Here is a 13,701-nt window from a genome sequence, read left to right as displayed (position 1 = left end):
GTTGCTGCTTTAGTTCACATTTTCTACTTTCTCTTTCAGTGTTTCCCAAGCAGGATGCCTCCAGCTGTTACAAAACTACAACCCCCAGCATGCCCGGACAGCCTTCGGCTGTCCGGGTATGCTGGGAGTTGTAGTTTTGCAACAGCTGGGGACACCCTGCTTGGGAAACACTGTTTCAGTCTGTCAGGACTATATTAGTATGGGCTTAAATAGTAAAAAAAAACACTTAACCCTATATAATCCCACAGCAGTTGTCGTCTCCCTTCGCCGCTCTTCTTAGCAGTACGTCCACAGGGGGCGACAGCGCGCCATTTAAAGCTTCTTACAAGCTTTAAAAAAAATGAGTAAATAAGTTAAAATAATTTGAATTGCTTTATAATTTTTATAGTTCTTGCACCATTCCGCTTACTTTGACGCCTTGAAGCTGCGGTCACTTTTTGTTTTTTCCTCCTCGTCGTCTTCTTTTTTTTAAAGCGAGAGTCATTTTCAAGCAATAGAATGCCAATGTCAGGAAGAGGTTAATATAGATAAAATTATTGTTATTAGTCTAACTGCTGTTATTATTACCATTATTACTAGCAAAGTAACCGGCATTGTCCGGTCTTTCTACCTAAACCTTGTGGAAGAGGAAAAGCAACAATGACACTCTCATCCTCATATCCTGTCTTCACCGACCTCATATCCCGTCCACATATTCCATTCTCATATCCCGTCCTCATTTCCCGAACCTCATATCCCGACCTCATATCCGTCCTCATATCCCGTCCTCATATCTCATCCTCATATCCCATCCTTGTATCCCGACCTCATATCCCGACCTCATATCCCATCCTCATATCCTGACCTCATATCCTTTCCTTATATCCTGTCCTCATATCCTGAGCTCATATCCCGTCCTAATATCCTGACCTCATATCCTGACCTTATATCCTGACTTCATATCCCGTCCTCATATCCCGTCCTCGTATCCCGACCTCATATCCTGTCCTCATATCCCATCCTCATATTCTGACCTCATATCCTTTCCTTATATCCTGTCCTCATATCCTGACCTCATATCCTGTCCTCATATCCTGACCTCATATCCCTTCCTCATATCCTGACCTTATATCCTGACTTCACATCCTGTCCTCATATTCCATCCTCCTATCCCGTCCTCATATCCCGACCTCATATCCTGTCCTTATATCCTGTCCTCATATCCTAAGCTCATATCCCGTCCTCATATCCTGACCTTATATCCTGACTTCATATCCTGTCCTCATATTCCATCCTCATATCCCATCCTCATATCCCGTCCTCGTATCCCGACCTCATATCCTGTCCTCATATCCCATCCTCATATCCTGTCCTCATATCCCCTCCTCATATCCTGACCTCATATCCTTTCCTTATATCCTGTCCTCATATCCTGAGCTCATATCCCGTCCTGTTATCCTGACCTCATATCCCTTCCTCATATCCTGACCTTATATCCTGACTTCATATCCTGTCCTCATATCCCGTCCTCATATCCTGTCCTCATATCCCCATCTCATATCCCGTCCTCATATCCCATCCTTATATCCCGATCTCATATCCTGTCCTCATATCCCGTCCTCATATCCTGACCTCATATCCCGTCCTCAAATCCCGTCCTCATATCCCGACTTCATATCCCGACCTCATATCCCGTCCTCATATCCTGACCTCATATCCCGTCCTCATATCCCGACCTCATATCCCGACCTCATAACCCGTCCTCATCCTCACATCCCGTCCCTTTCACTAATTATTCTCTGCAGAGAAATACGATCAGGAGCATGCTGAAACATACATACACAGATTGAGTTTTACATACATAGATTATGACAGAATATTATTATTAATAATAATGATTGCTGTTGTTGTTATTATTATTGATTATTATTTATTCTTCTTATTATTATTATTACTACTACTATTTTAGATGATGTTATTATTCCTACTGCTATTATTATAGATGATGATGCTTATTATTATACAATAACATAGAGGATTATTCTTTTTATCATTGTTGTTATTATTGTACAATTGCCATGTATATTCCCGTCGCCCACAATTCGTTCTCCCCACCGATGACACGGTTTTCACACGCTGACAGTCATTCCCCCCCACAGTCTCTTCTCCTTGACAGCGACACATAAATAAAAAGACTGAAATGTGTCACAGTCTGAAGAGTGGAAATGAGCAAAGTTACACCGAGGTTGTCATCTGCCGCTCCGAGGTGACGAACATTCCCTATGGATTGTAATATTCCTCCCCCAGAAAAACAATATACTTGAAAATGTAAATTCGGAGCCGAGAAGTCAACGTGAGACGACAACTTTGGCTCTGAGAGGCGTCTTAAATCAAGACATATATTAAATTAAATATAAATAATAAAATATTTATAAATATGTGTATATATATACAGTGGTCCCTCAAGTTACAATAATAATTGGTTCCAGGACGACCATTGTATGTTGAAACCATTGTATGTTGAGACCAGAACTCTATGGAAACCTGGTAATTGGTTCTGAAGCCGCCAAAATGTCATCCAAAAAATAGGAAAAAGTGAGGATTAAAGAAAAATAAGTAGATAACTAATATAGATAGAGCAAATTCTTACATATAAAAGTAAGGCTGGGTTCGTTTTCTCCCATACGGGAGCGCATACGGCAGGGGGGAGCTGAAACGTCGCGCTCCCGTATGCCTTTCTATGCGCTCCCGTATGTCATTCATTTCAATGAGCCGGCCGGAGTGAAACGTTCGGTCCGGTCGGCTCATTTTTGCGCCGTATGCGCTTTTTCCCCGGACCTAAAACTGTGGTCAACCAAGGTTTTAGGTCCGGTTGTAAAAGCGCATACGGCGCAAAATTGAGCCGACCGGACCGAACGTCTCACTCCGGCCGGCTCATTGAAATGAATGACATACGGGAGCGCATAGAAAGGTATACGGGAGCGCGAGGTTTCAGCTCCCCCCTGCCGTATGCGCGAAAACATGAGCTGTAAATCACTGTCTATGTCAGTATTTTCCAACCAGGGTGCCTCCAGCTGTTGCAAAACTACAACTTCCAGCATGCCCGGACAGCCGTTGGCTGTCCGGGCATGCTGGGAGTTGTAGTTTTGCAACAGCTGGAGACACCCTGGTTGGGAAACAATGGTTTATGTAGAGGACAGGACCTTCTTCAGTTTTATGGAATAAATTCACTTTTTACTGGAGGATGTCTTGTGTGCGGCGGTATTTTCTACTATATATATATATATATATATATATATATATATATATATATACACACACACACACACACACACACACACACACACACACACAGAGGCAGCCACAATATTTAAAACAATTTTCAGAGATTCTATAAATTGTGAAGGCAATAAACATAGTTCTGAAAAGGGGAAAAGCACATGTGCTGATGTAGCAGAGCTGAGTTTGTCACCGGTACAACAAGCTCTGATATCACAACATGTGATCTGTGTTTTACCTACCTGAGAGGGGGATGGTGGGTGGGGGAACCTGTGGCTCTCCAGCTGTTGCAAAACTACAATTCTCATCATGCCCTGACAGCCTACAAGAATAGACAAAAATGGCCAGGGCATGCTGGGAGTTGTAGTTCTGCAACAGCTGGAGAGCCACAGAATGGGGAACACTGATCTGAGATATGGATAACTGTCAGGGCATGCTGGGAGTTGTAGTTTTGCTACAGCTGGAGAGCCACAGGCTAGGGAACACTGATCTGAGACATCACAAGATCAGACAAAAATGGTAAGAGCATGCTGGAGGTTGTAGTTCTCCAACAGCTTGAGAGCCACAGGCTGGGGACCACTGATCTAAGACATCATGGGATCATACAAAAACTTTCAGGACATGCTGGGAGTTGTAGTTTTGCTACAGCTGGAGAGCCACAGGCTGGGGAACATTGATCTTAAACATCACAAGATCAGACAAAAATGGTAAAAGCATGCTGGGAGTTGTAGTTCTCCAACAGCTTGAGAGCCACAGACTGGGCAACACTGTTCTAAGACATCATGGGATCAGGCAATAACTGTCAGGGCATGCTGGGAGTTGTAGTTCTCCAACAGCCTGAGAGCCACAGACTGGGGAACACTGATCTAAGACATCACGGGATCATACAAAAACTTTCAGGGCATGCTGGGAGTTGTAGTTCTGCAACAGCTTGAGACCCACAGGCTGGGGAACACTGATCTTAGACATCACAAGATCAGACAAAAATGGTAAAAGCATGCTGAGAGTTGTAGTTCTCCAACAGCTTGAGAGCCACAGACTGGAGAACACTGATCTAAGACATCATGGGATCATACAAAAACCATCAGGGCATGCTGGGAGATGTAGTTCTCCAACAGCTTGAGAGCCACAGACTGGGCAACACTGTTCTAAGACATCATGGGATCAGGCAATAACTGTCAGGGCATGCTGGGAGTTGTAGTTCTGCAACAACTTGAGAGCCACAGGCTGGGGAACACTGATCTAAGACATCACAGGATCATACAAAAACGTTCAAGGCATGCTGGGAGTTGTAGTTCTGACACAGCTTGAGAGAAACAGGCTGGGGAACACTGTTCTAAAATATCACAGGATCAGGCAAAAACTGTCAGGGCATGCTGGGAGTTTTAGTTCTCCACCAGCTTAAGAGCCACAGGCTGGGGAACACTGATCTGAGATACACAGGATCAGGCAAAAATTGTCAGGGCATGCTGGGAGTTGTAGTTCTGCAACAGCTTGAGAGCCACAGGCTGGGCAACACTGTTCTAAGATACACAGGTTCGTTCAAAAACTGTCAAGGCATGCTGGGAGTTGTAGTTCTACAAAAGCTTGAGACCCACAGTTTGGGGAACACTGGTCTAGAAGGTGCTCTTCTATGTGTGATGAGTATAGGAAAGCAGAATCTGGATGGGGTGTATATAAAAGAGCTGTACGCTGTACCCAGGGCTCGGTTGCTCCTTTACATCATTGTGCACAAATGTTAGATGACACGTTTAGCTCTGCTACATCTGTAAGCGCCATTTACAAAAAGGCTCCTGTGAGCGATGTATACAAACCCCTAATACAGTGTTACCCAACTATGGTGTCTCCAGCAGTTGCAAAACTACAACTCCCATCATGCCCGGACAGCCAAAGGCTGTCCGGGCATGCTGGGATTTGTAGTTTTGCCACAGCTGGAGGCACCCTGGTTGGGAAACACTGCTCTGATATAAACCAAAGCAGCTTCAGCCTTGGGCTTCTATGTGAACTGATTATGTCTTCACACTATAAGGAATATTGGTATTACGTTATATACAAAGTGAGTCCTGGAGATTTCAGGACCATGGACAGGACCGCCGCGTCTTCAGGTTCTTATATACTGATCAGGGGAATTTACTTATTGTTTTTGTATTTACAATTTTTACGATTCTCATGTGAGACACAGACAGCTTGGTGGTTGTGATACACTGTAGGTGGCACTGCTGTCCTCTAATGGTGACTCCTCACTCCTGTGGTGTACAGCGCTGGAACGTCCTGGAACGTCCTAGAATAGAATTCAAACACAGCTATAAAAAAGTCATCAGAACCGACCAATCTAAGCACAGAAAGCTTGGGGGCTGTAATACACAGAGATAGATAGATAGATAGATAGATAGATAAGATAGATAGATAGATAGATAGATAGATAGATAGATAGATAGATATGAGATAGATAGATAGATAGATAGATATGAGATAGATAGATAGATAGAAAGATATGAGATAGATAGATAGATATGAGATAGATAGATAGATAGATAGATAGATAGATAGATATGAGATAGATAGATAGATATGAGATAGATAGATAGATATGAGATAGATAGATAGATATGAGATAGATATGAGATAGATAGATAGATAGATAGATATGAGATAGATAGATAGATATGAGATAGATATGAGATAGATAGATAGATATGAGATAGATAGATAGATAGATATGAGATAGATAGATAGATATGAGATAGATATGAGATAGATAGATAGATATGAGATAGATAGATAGATATGAGATAGATATGAGATAGATATGAGATAGATAGATAGCAACAGGAGAATACAGCAGCACACTGCTAGTACAAAGATATAGATGAAACATGAGTATATAGATAGAACATGAAAAGCTATACAGCTGTAGTGCAATAGATGAAAATATGAAACTATGACATTATGAGGTACTTAGCTTACAAATTTGGCGGCCAAATAGCGTGGACCGACCCAAGGTCGGTCCACGCTATTTGGCCGCCAAATTTGCAAGCTAAGTACCTCATAATTTCATAGTTTCATATTTTCATTTATTGCACTACAGCTGTATAGCTTTTCATGTTCTATCTATATACTCATGTTTTATCTATATCTTTGTGCTAGCAGTGTGCTGCTGTATTCTCCTGTTGCTGTATATTTAGCCCAGCAGCCTGCACCTGTATGCCAGGTCTTTACAATAGTTTGGAATCAATAGTGCTGGCCAACTTATTCTTTGGTTGTTGAACGATAGATAGATAGATAGATAGATAGATAGATATGAGATAGATAGATATGAGATAGATAGATAGATATGAGATAGATAGATGGTAGATAGATAGATAGATAGATAGATATGAGATAGATAGATAGATATGAGATAGATAGATAGATATGAGATAGATAGATATGAGATAGATAGATAGATATGAGATAGATATGAGATAGATAGATAGATAGATAGATATGAGATAGATATGAGATAGATAGATAGATAGATATGAGATAGATAGATATGAGATAGATAGATGATAGATAGATAGATAGATATGAGATAGATAGATAGATATTAGATAGATAGATAGATATGATATAGATAGATAGATATGAGATAGATAGATAGATATGATATAGATAGATAGATATGAGATAGATAGATTGATAGGAGATAATACAGATATTAATCTATAATATTGTAGAGAAGAATGTCAGGATGATGCATATGATGTACAGTATATACAGTATAAGTATTATGGAGAGAACCTGTGTACAGTACAGTATACCCCCTATATATTACACTCACTATATAGATATACAATATACTCCCCTTATATCCCACCCTTATATATCCCACTCACTCTATATATATATATATATACACATAAAGTATACCCCCCTGCATGTCACACTCACTGTATACAGTATACCCCCTGCATGTCACACTCACTGTATACAGTATACCCCCTGCATGTCACACTCACTGTATACAGTATACCCTGCATGTCACACTCACTATATACAGTATACCCCCTGCATGTCACACTCACTGTATACAGTATACCCCCTGCATGTCACACTCACTGTATACAGTATACCCCCCTGCATGTCACACTCACTATATACAGTATACCCCCTGCATGTCACACTCACTGTATACAGTATACCCCCCTGCATGTCACACTCACTATATACAGTATACCCCCTGCATGTCACACTCACTATATACAGTATACCCCCCTGCATGTCACACTCACTATATACAGTATACCCCCTGCATGTCACACTCACTATATACAGTATACCCCCCTGCATGTCACACTCACTATATACAGTATACCCCCTGCATGTCACACTCACTGTATACAGTATACCCCCTGCATGTCACACTCACTGTATACAGTATACCCTGCATGTCACACTCACTATATACAGTATACCCCCTGCATGTCACACTCACTATATACAGTATACCCCCTGCATGTCACACTCACTATATACAGTATACCCCCTGCATGTCACACTCACTGTATACAGTATACCCCCTGCATGTCACACTCACTATATACAGTATACCCCCCTGCATGTCACACTCACTATATACAGTATACCCCCTGCATGTCACACTCACTATATACAGTATACCCCCTGCATGTCACACTCACTGTATACAGTATACCCCCTGCATGTCACACTCACTGTATACAGTATACCCTGCATGTCACACTCACTATATACAGTATACCCCCTGCATGTCACACTCACTGTATACAGTATACCCCCTGCATGTCACACTCACTGTATACAGTATACCCCCTGCATGTCACACTCACTGTATACAGTATACCCCCTGCATGTCACACTCACTGTATACAGTATACCCCCTGCATGTCACACTCACTATATACAATATACCCCCTGCATGTCACACTCACTGTATACAGTATACCCCCCTGCATGTCACACTCACTGTATACAGTATACCCCCTGCATGTCACACTCACTGTATACAGTATACCCCCCTGCATGTCACACTCACTGTATACAGTATACCCCCCTGCATGTCACACTCACTGTATACAGTATACCCCCTGCATGTCACACTCACTGTATACAGTATACCCCCTGCATGTCACACTCACTATATACAGTATACCCCCTGCATGTCACACTCACTGTATACAGTATACCCCCCTGCATGTCACACTCACTGTATACAGTATACCCCCTGCATGTCACACTCACTGTATACAGTATACCCCCCTGCATGTCACACTCACTGTATACAGTATACCCCCCTGCATGTCACACTCACTGTATACAGTATACCCCCCTGCATGTCACACTCACTGTATACAGTATACCCCCTGCATGTCACACTCACTGTATACAGTATACCCCCCTGCATGTCACACTCACTGTATACAGTATACCCCCTGCATGTCACACTCACTGTATACAGTATACCCCCCTGCATGTCACACTCACTGTATACAGTATACCCCCCTGCATGTCACACTCACTGTATACAGTATACCCCCTGCATGTCACACTCACTATATACAGTATACCCCCTGCATGTCACACTCACTATATACAGTATACCCCCTGCATGTCACACTCACTGTATACAGTATACCCCCTGCATGTCACACTCACTGTATACAGTATACCCCCTGCATGTCACACTCACTATATACAGTATACCCCCTGCATGTCACACTCACTATATACAGTATACCCCCTGCATGTCACACTCACTATATACAGTATACCCCCTGCATGTCACACTCACTATATACAGTATACCCCCTGCATGTCACACTCACTATATACAGTATACCCCCTGCATGTCACACTCACTGTATACAGTATACCCCCCTGCATGTCACACTCACTGTATACAGTATACCCCCTGCATGTCACACTCACTATATACAGTATACCCCCTGCATGTCACACTCACTATATACAGTATACCCCCTGCATGTCACACTCACTGTATACAGTATACCCCCTGCATGTCACACTCACTATATACAGTATACCCCCTGCATGTCACACTCACTGTATACAGTATACCCCCTGCATGTCACACTCACTATATACAGTATACCCCCTGCATGTCACACTCACTGTATACAGTATACCCCCTGCATGTCACACTCACTATATACAGTATACCCCCTGCATGTCACACTCACTATATACAGTATACCCCCTGCATGTCACACTCACTGTATACAGTATACCCCCCTGCATGTCACACTCACTGTATACAGTATACCCCCTGCATGTCACACTCACTATATACAGTATACCCCCTGCATGTCACACTCACTGTATACAGTATACCCCCTGCATGTCACACTCACTGTATACAGTATACCCCCTGCATGTCACACTCACTGTATACAGTATACCCCCTGCATGTCACACTCACTATATACAGTATACCCCCTGCATGTCACACTCACTGTATACAGTATACCCCCTGCATGTCACACTCACTGTATACAGTATACCCCCCTGCATGTCACACTCACTGTATACAGTATACCCCCTGCATGTCACACTCACTGTATACAGTATACCCCCTGCATGTCACACTCACTATATACAGTATACCCCCTGCATGTCACACTCACTATATACAGTATACCCCCTGCATGTCACACTCACTGTATACAGTATACCCCCCTGCATGTCACACTCACTGTATACAGTATACCCCCTGCATGTCACACTCACTGTATACAGTATACCCCCTGCATGTCACACTCACTGTATACAGTATACCCCCTGCATGTCACACTCACTGTATACAGTATACCCCCTGCATGTCACACTCACTGTATACAGTATATCCCCTATAACACGTATACCCCCTGTATACCACACTTGCTATATATATACAGTTTACCCGCTTTATATACAGTTTACCCCCTTTATATACAGTTCGCCCCCTTTATATACAGTTTACCCGCTTTATATACAGTTCACCCCCTTTATATACAGTTCACCCCCTTTATATACAGTTCACCCCCTTTATATACAGTTCACCCCCTTTATATACAGTTCGCCCCCTTTATATACAGTTCACCCCCTTTATATACAGTTCACCCCCTTTATATACAGTATACCCCCTTTATATACAGTCCGCCCCCTTTATATACAGTTCACCCCCTTTATATACAGTTCACCCCCTTTATATACAGTTCGCCCCCTTTATATACAGTTCACCCCCTTTATATACAGTTCACCCCCTTTATATACAGTTCACCCCCTTTATATACAGTATACCCCCTTTATATACAGTTCACCCCCTTTATATACAGTCCGCCCCCTTTATATACAGTCCGCCCCCTTTATATACAGTTCACCCCCTTTATATACAGTTCGCCCCCTTTATATACAGTATACCCCCTTTATATACAGTTCACCCCCTTTATATACAGTTCACCCCCTTTATATACAGTTCCCCCCCTTTATATACAGTTCACCACCTTTATATACAGTTTACCCCCTTTATATACAGTTTACCCCCTTTATATACAGTATACCCCCTTTATATACAGTTCACCCCCTTTATATACAGTTCACTGTATGGAGAACCTGTCTGGGAAGGTAATAGCCTGGGCTGTGACGTCATCCGCAGAGTCAGCTGACCGGGCCGAGGCCCCGCCCCCTCCTGTAGCAGTAGCGGCAGCACCAGGTCTGGTGTAATCCGCTCTATCCGGAGCTCTAATGCTCTCATCTCCAGTCCTGGCTGCTGCATGTGCTGCTCCCGGAGCCCCTCAGCCCGCACCGGCCCCTGACATGAGGCTGCGGATGGAGACCCCCTTGAAGGTCAGCAGCGCCTTGTATTGTGGAGAGGGGAAGTTTATGTGAAGGCAGCGGCGACAGGATGGAAGTGAGACGGCGCTGATCTCTGCCATGGATCGGACGACCTCCAGCATCTAGTCACATCTAGTCACATTCCTTCTCCTCTGACTAACTTTGGCAGGCACAAGTAGGTGGCAGCAGTGGCATCTGCCCCCAGGGTACAACTACTACAACTACCACTACAACACCTACTACTACTACTCTCATCAGTCCCTAATGACCTTACAGAGGACCTTGGTGATGTTGGGTGTAGATACATGTGGTGCCATCTGTGGCTCCTCCAAGGTCGATAGGACCACCATCAGATAAACTGCTATTAACCCTCCCTTTGTTCCATAGAGCTTTGTTGTGTGTCTGCATGGTCCTGGTGTCACGCCGACGTGTCCTCCGACAAGATGTCAATTCCTTCCACGCCGGACCGTCATCTTTGATTCCCAGATTGATCCCAGTTTTCGCGAAGATCTGATGTTGCTTTGGCAATTACATCCGGATATAAGATTAACCTTTAGGAGGTTCCAGACGACAGTTTTTAAAGATGAATGGACTTAGTGTCTGGGATGTCAGGAGCCACGTTTAATGGGAAGACACTACACCAGGGATTATGGACCTGGGCTCTTAGGAAAGTGACCATTGGTCGGTTGCAAAGCACACGTTAACCCTTCATGAGCCAATGCCATTGGCCAGTAGAATGACCACAGATGTATTTCAGTAAGCTACAAAGGAGAAAACAACAAGAACTGTACAGATCTACCATGGAACTGTCCGAGGTGAGGTGCTCCAGTGCCACCGAGGAACTTTATACCATCAATAAAACCCCCACCATCAACAGCAACACAAGACCCAAAAGACTACTCTGGCAGACGGCGGTGCGTCACATCACCGAGCAGAGGTTCATCAATGAACAAAGCAGCGCAAAAACCCTCTCCTCCGAGGACTCCTACACAACTAACGCCAACCGGCAATTTGGCAAGATCTCCGGTGGGGATAGGCACAATAATGGAGGCACCAAAGTCTTTCCTGAGAGGACAAGTAGTGATCTGGGCTTCCTTCACCTGGACTGCGCCCCTAGCAATTCGGATTTCTTCTTGAACTGGGGCTACACTTACAGAGGGGTTATCTTCCCAACCTTAAGGAATTCCTTCAAGTCCAGAGACCTGGAAAGACTTTACCAACGCTATTTCCTAGGGCAACGACGCAAATCAGAAGTGGTGATGAACATCCTGGATGTGTTGACCAAACTCACCTTACTGATCCTTCATCTCACCTTGGCCTCTGCACCAATGGACCCCATCAAAGGCATTTTGCTGGGCTTCTTCACTGGAATTGAGGTGGTCATTTGTGCCTTAGTAGTTGTCAGGAAGGACACAACCTCTTACACCTATCTACAGTTTAGTGGGGTTGTGACATGGTTAGCCATGGCCACCCAAATCCTGGCAGCTGGTTTAGGATATGGCCTTCTAGGGGACGGTATTGGCTACGTACTCTTTACACTTTTTGCTACCTACAGCATGCTTCCATTACCCCTTACCTGGGCTATCTTGGCTGGATTGATAACTTCCCTTCTACAAATCGTTATGCAGTTGGTAATCCCCAGGCTTGCAGTGACTTCCATAAATCAGGTACCTGATGTGCATGTATGTGTGTGGGTGTATGTCTATATGGAAAATCCTATGGTTGGGTTGAGTGAGACCTACCATTGCCAATCTCAATTTTACTCATTACATTTTAAGCTCATACCTTTTTATGTAAACCCTCATGGGACCTTTTGACTTCATCAGGGTCTTCTGTACCACTAAGGACCCAAATACCAGTCAACTTTCTTATAATGTTTTCCTATTGGGCATTTCTTGGCCATGTTTGATATCTTTTGGTATTAAAACAAAATAGATGTAACCATTTACTTTTAATGTTCTCATAGAACAAGCACAGGAGAGGAGACTTGTGTACCTCTAGGTATGGTCATGGTTACTTATGTATTAGGCAATAGACGGTTAGGTTGGGTTGAGTGGGAGGTTGGGTTTTCTACTAGCAACAATGGTATGGGAAAACCCTTCCATTCTCTCAAGTAGGTCATGGCTTGTCCTTCACTGGTCAAAGTCTAGACTTACCATTGCCAATCCCAATTTCTATTCAGAGCACAATACTTTTAAAGCTCATACCCTTCAATGGAATCCTTTATGATACCTTATGACTTCATCAGGGTCTTCTGTAACATTAAAGACCCAAATTCTAGTCAATACTCTTACGAAGTTCTCCTATTGAGCATTTCTTGGCTGTGTTTTATACCTTCTTGTATTGAAAGGAAATTGATGTAACCATTAACCTTTAATGTTCTCTTAGAACAAGCAAAGGAAAGAAGACTTGTGTATCTGTAGATATGGTCATGATTACTCATCGCATTAGGCAACAGACGGTTGGGTTGGGTTGAGTGGGAGGTTGGGTTTTCTACAAGCAACAATTTTATGGGGAAACTCTTCACATTCTGTCAAGTAGGTCATTACTTGTCCTTCACAGATCAAAGTCTAGACAATCCATTGCCAA

The 13,701-nt window shown here is 43.3% G+C and overlaps 1 protein-coding gene and 1 long non-coding RNA gene across 8 annotated transcripts in view; one reads left to right on the top strand and one right to left on the bottom strand.

The window, feature by feature from the left end:
- Positions 1-11,024, bottom strand: part of LOC130274441 (uncharacterized) — a 145,626-nt gene extending 134,602 nt beyond the window's left edge. For 3 of the 5 annotated variants that reach the window (XR_008844389.1, XR_008844386.1, XR_008844385.1), the window contains exons 1-3: positions 10,891-11,024; positions 5,412-5,539; positions 232-329 (exon numbers count right to left, since the gene is read on the bottom strand). This is a non-coding gene — a long non-coding RNA (uncharacterized LOC130274441). Of the gene's footprint in view, positions 1-231; positions 330-5,311; positions 5,540-10,890 lie in introns of all 5 variants that reach the window. The other 2 variants (XR_008844388.1, XR_008844387.1) reach the window with 1 other exon arrangement.
- ADCY8 (adenylate cyclase 8) overlaps positions 11,012-13,701 on the top strand; it is a 318,781-nt gene continuing 316,091 nt past the window's right edge. For 2 of the 3 annotated variants that reach the window (XM_056522766.1, XM_056522764.1), the window contains exon 1: positions 11,012-12,779. In XM_056522766.1, coding sequence (XP_056378741.1) covers positions 11,859-12,779 — 921 coding nt within the window. In that variant the 5' untranslated portion in view covers positions 11,012-11,858. The remainder of the gene's footprint in view (positions 12,780-13,701) is intronic. The other variant, XM_056522765.1, reaches the window with a different exon arrangement.

Source organism: Hyla sarda, chromosome 5 (assembly GCF_029499605.1).
Source record: "Hyla sarda isolate aHylSar1 chromosome 5, aHylSar1.hap1, whole genome shotgun sequence".
NCBI lineage: Eukaryota > Metazoa > Chordata > Amphibia > Anura > Hylidae > Hyla > Hyla sarda.
Note: the sequence above shows the minus strand (reverse complement) of the source record. Positions and strands in the feature narration are given on the sequence as shown.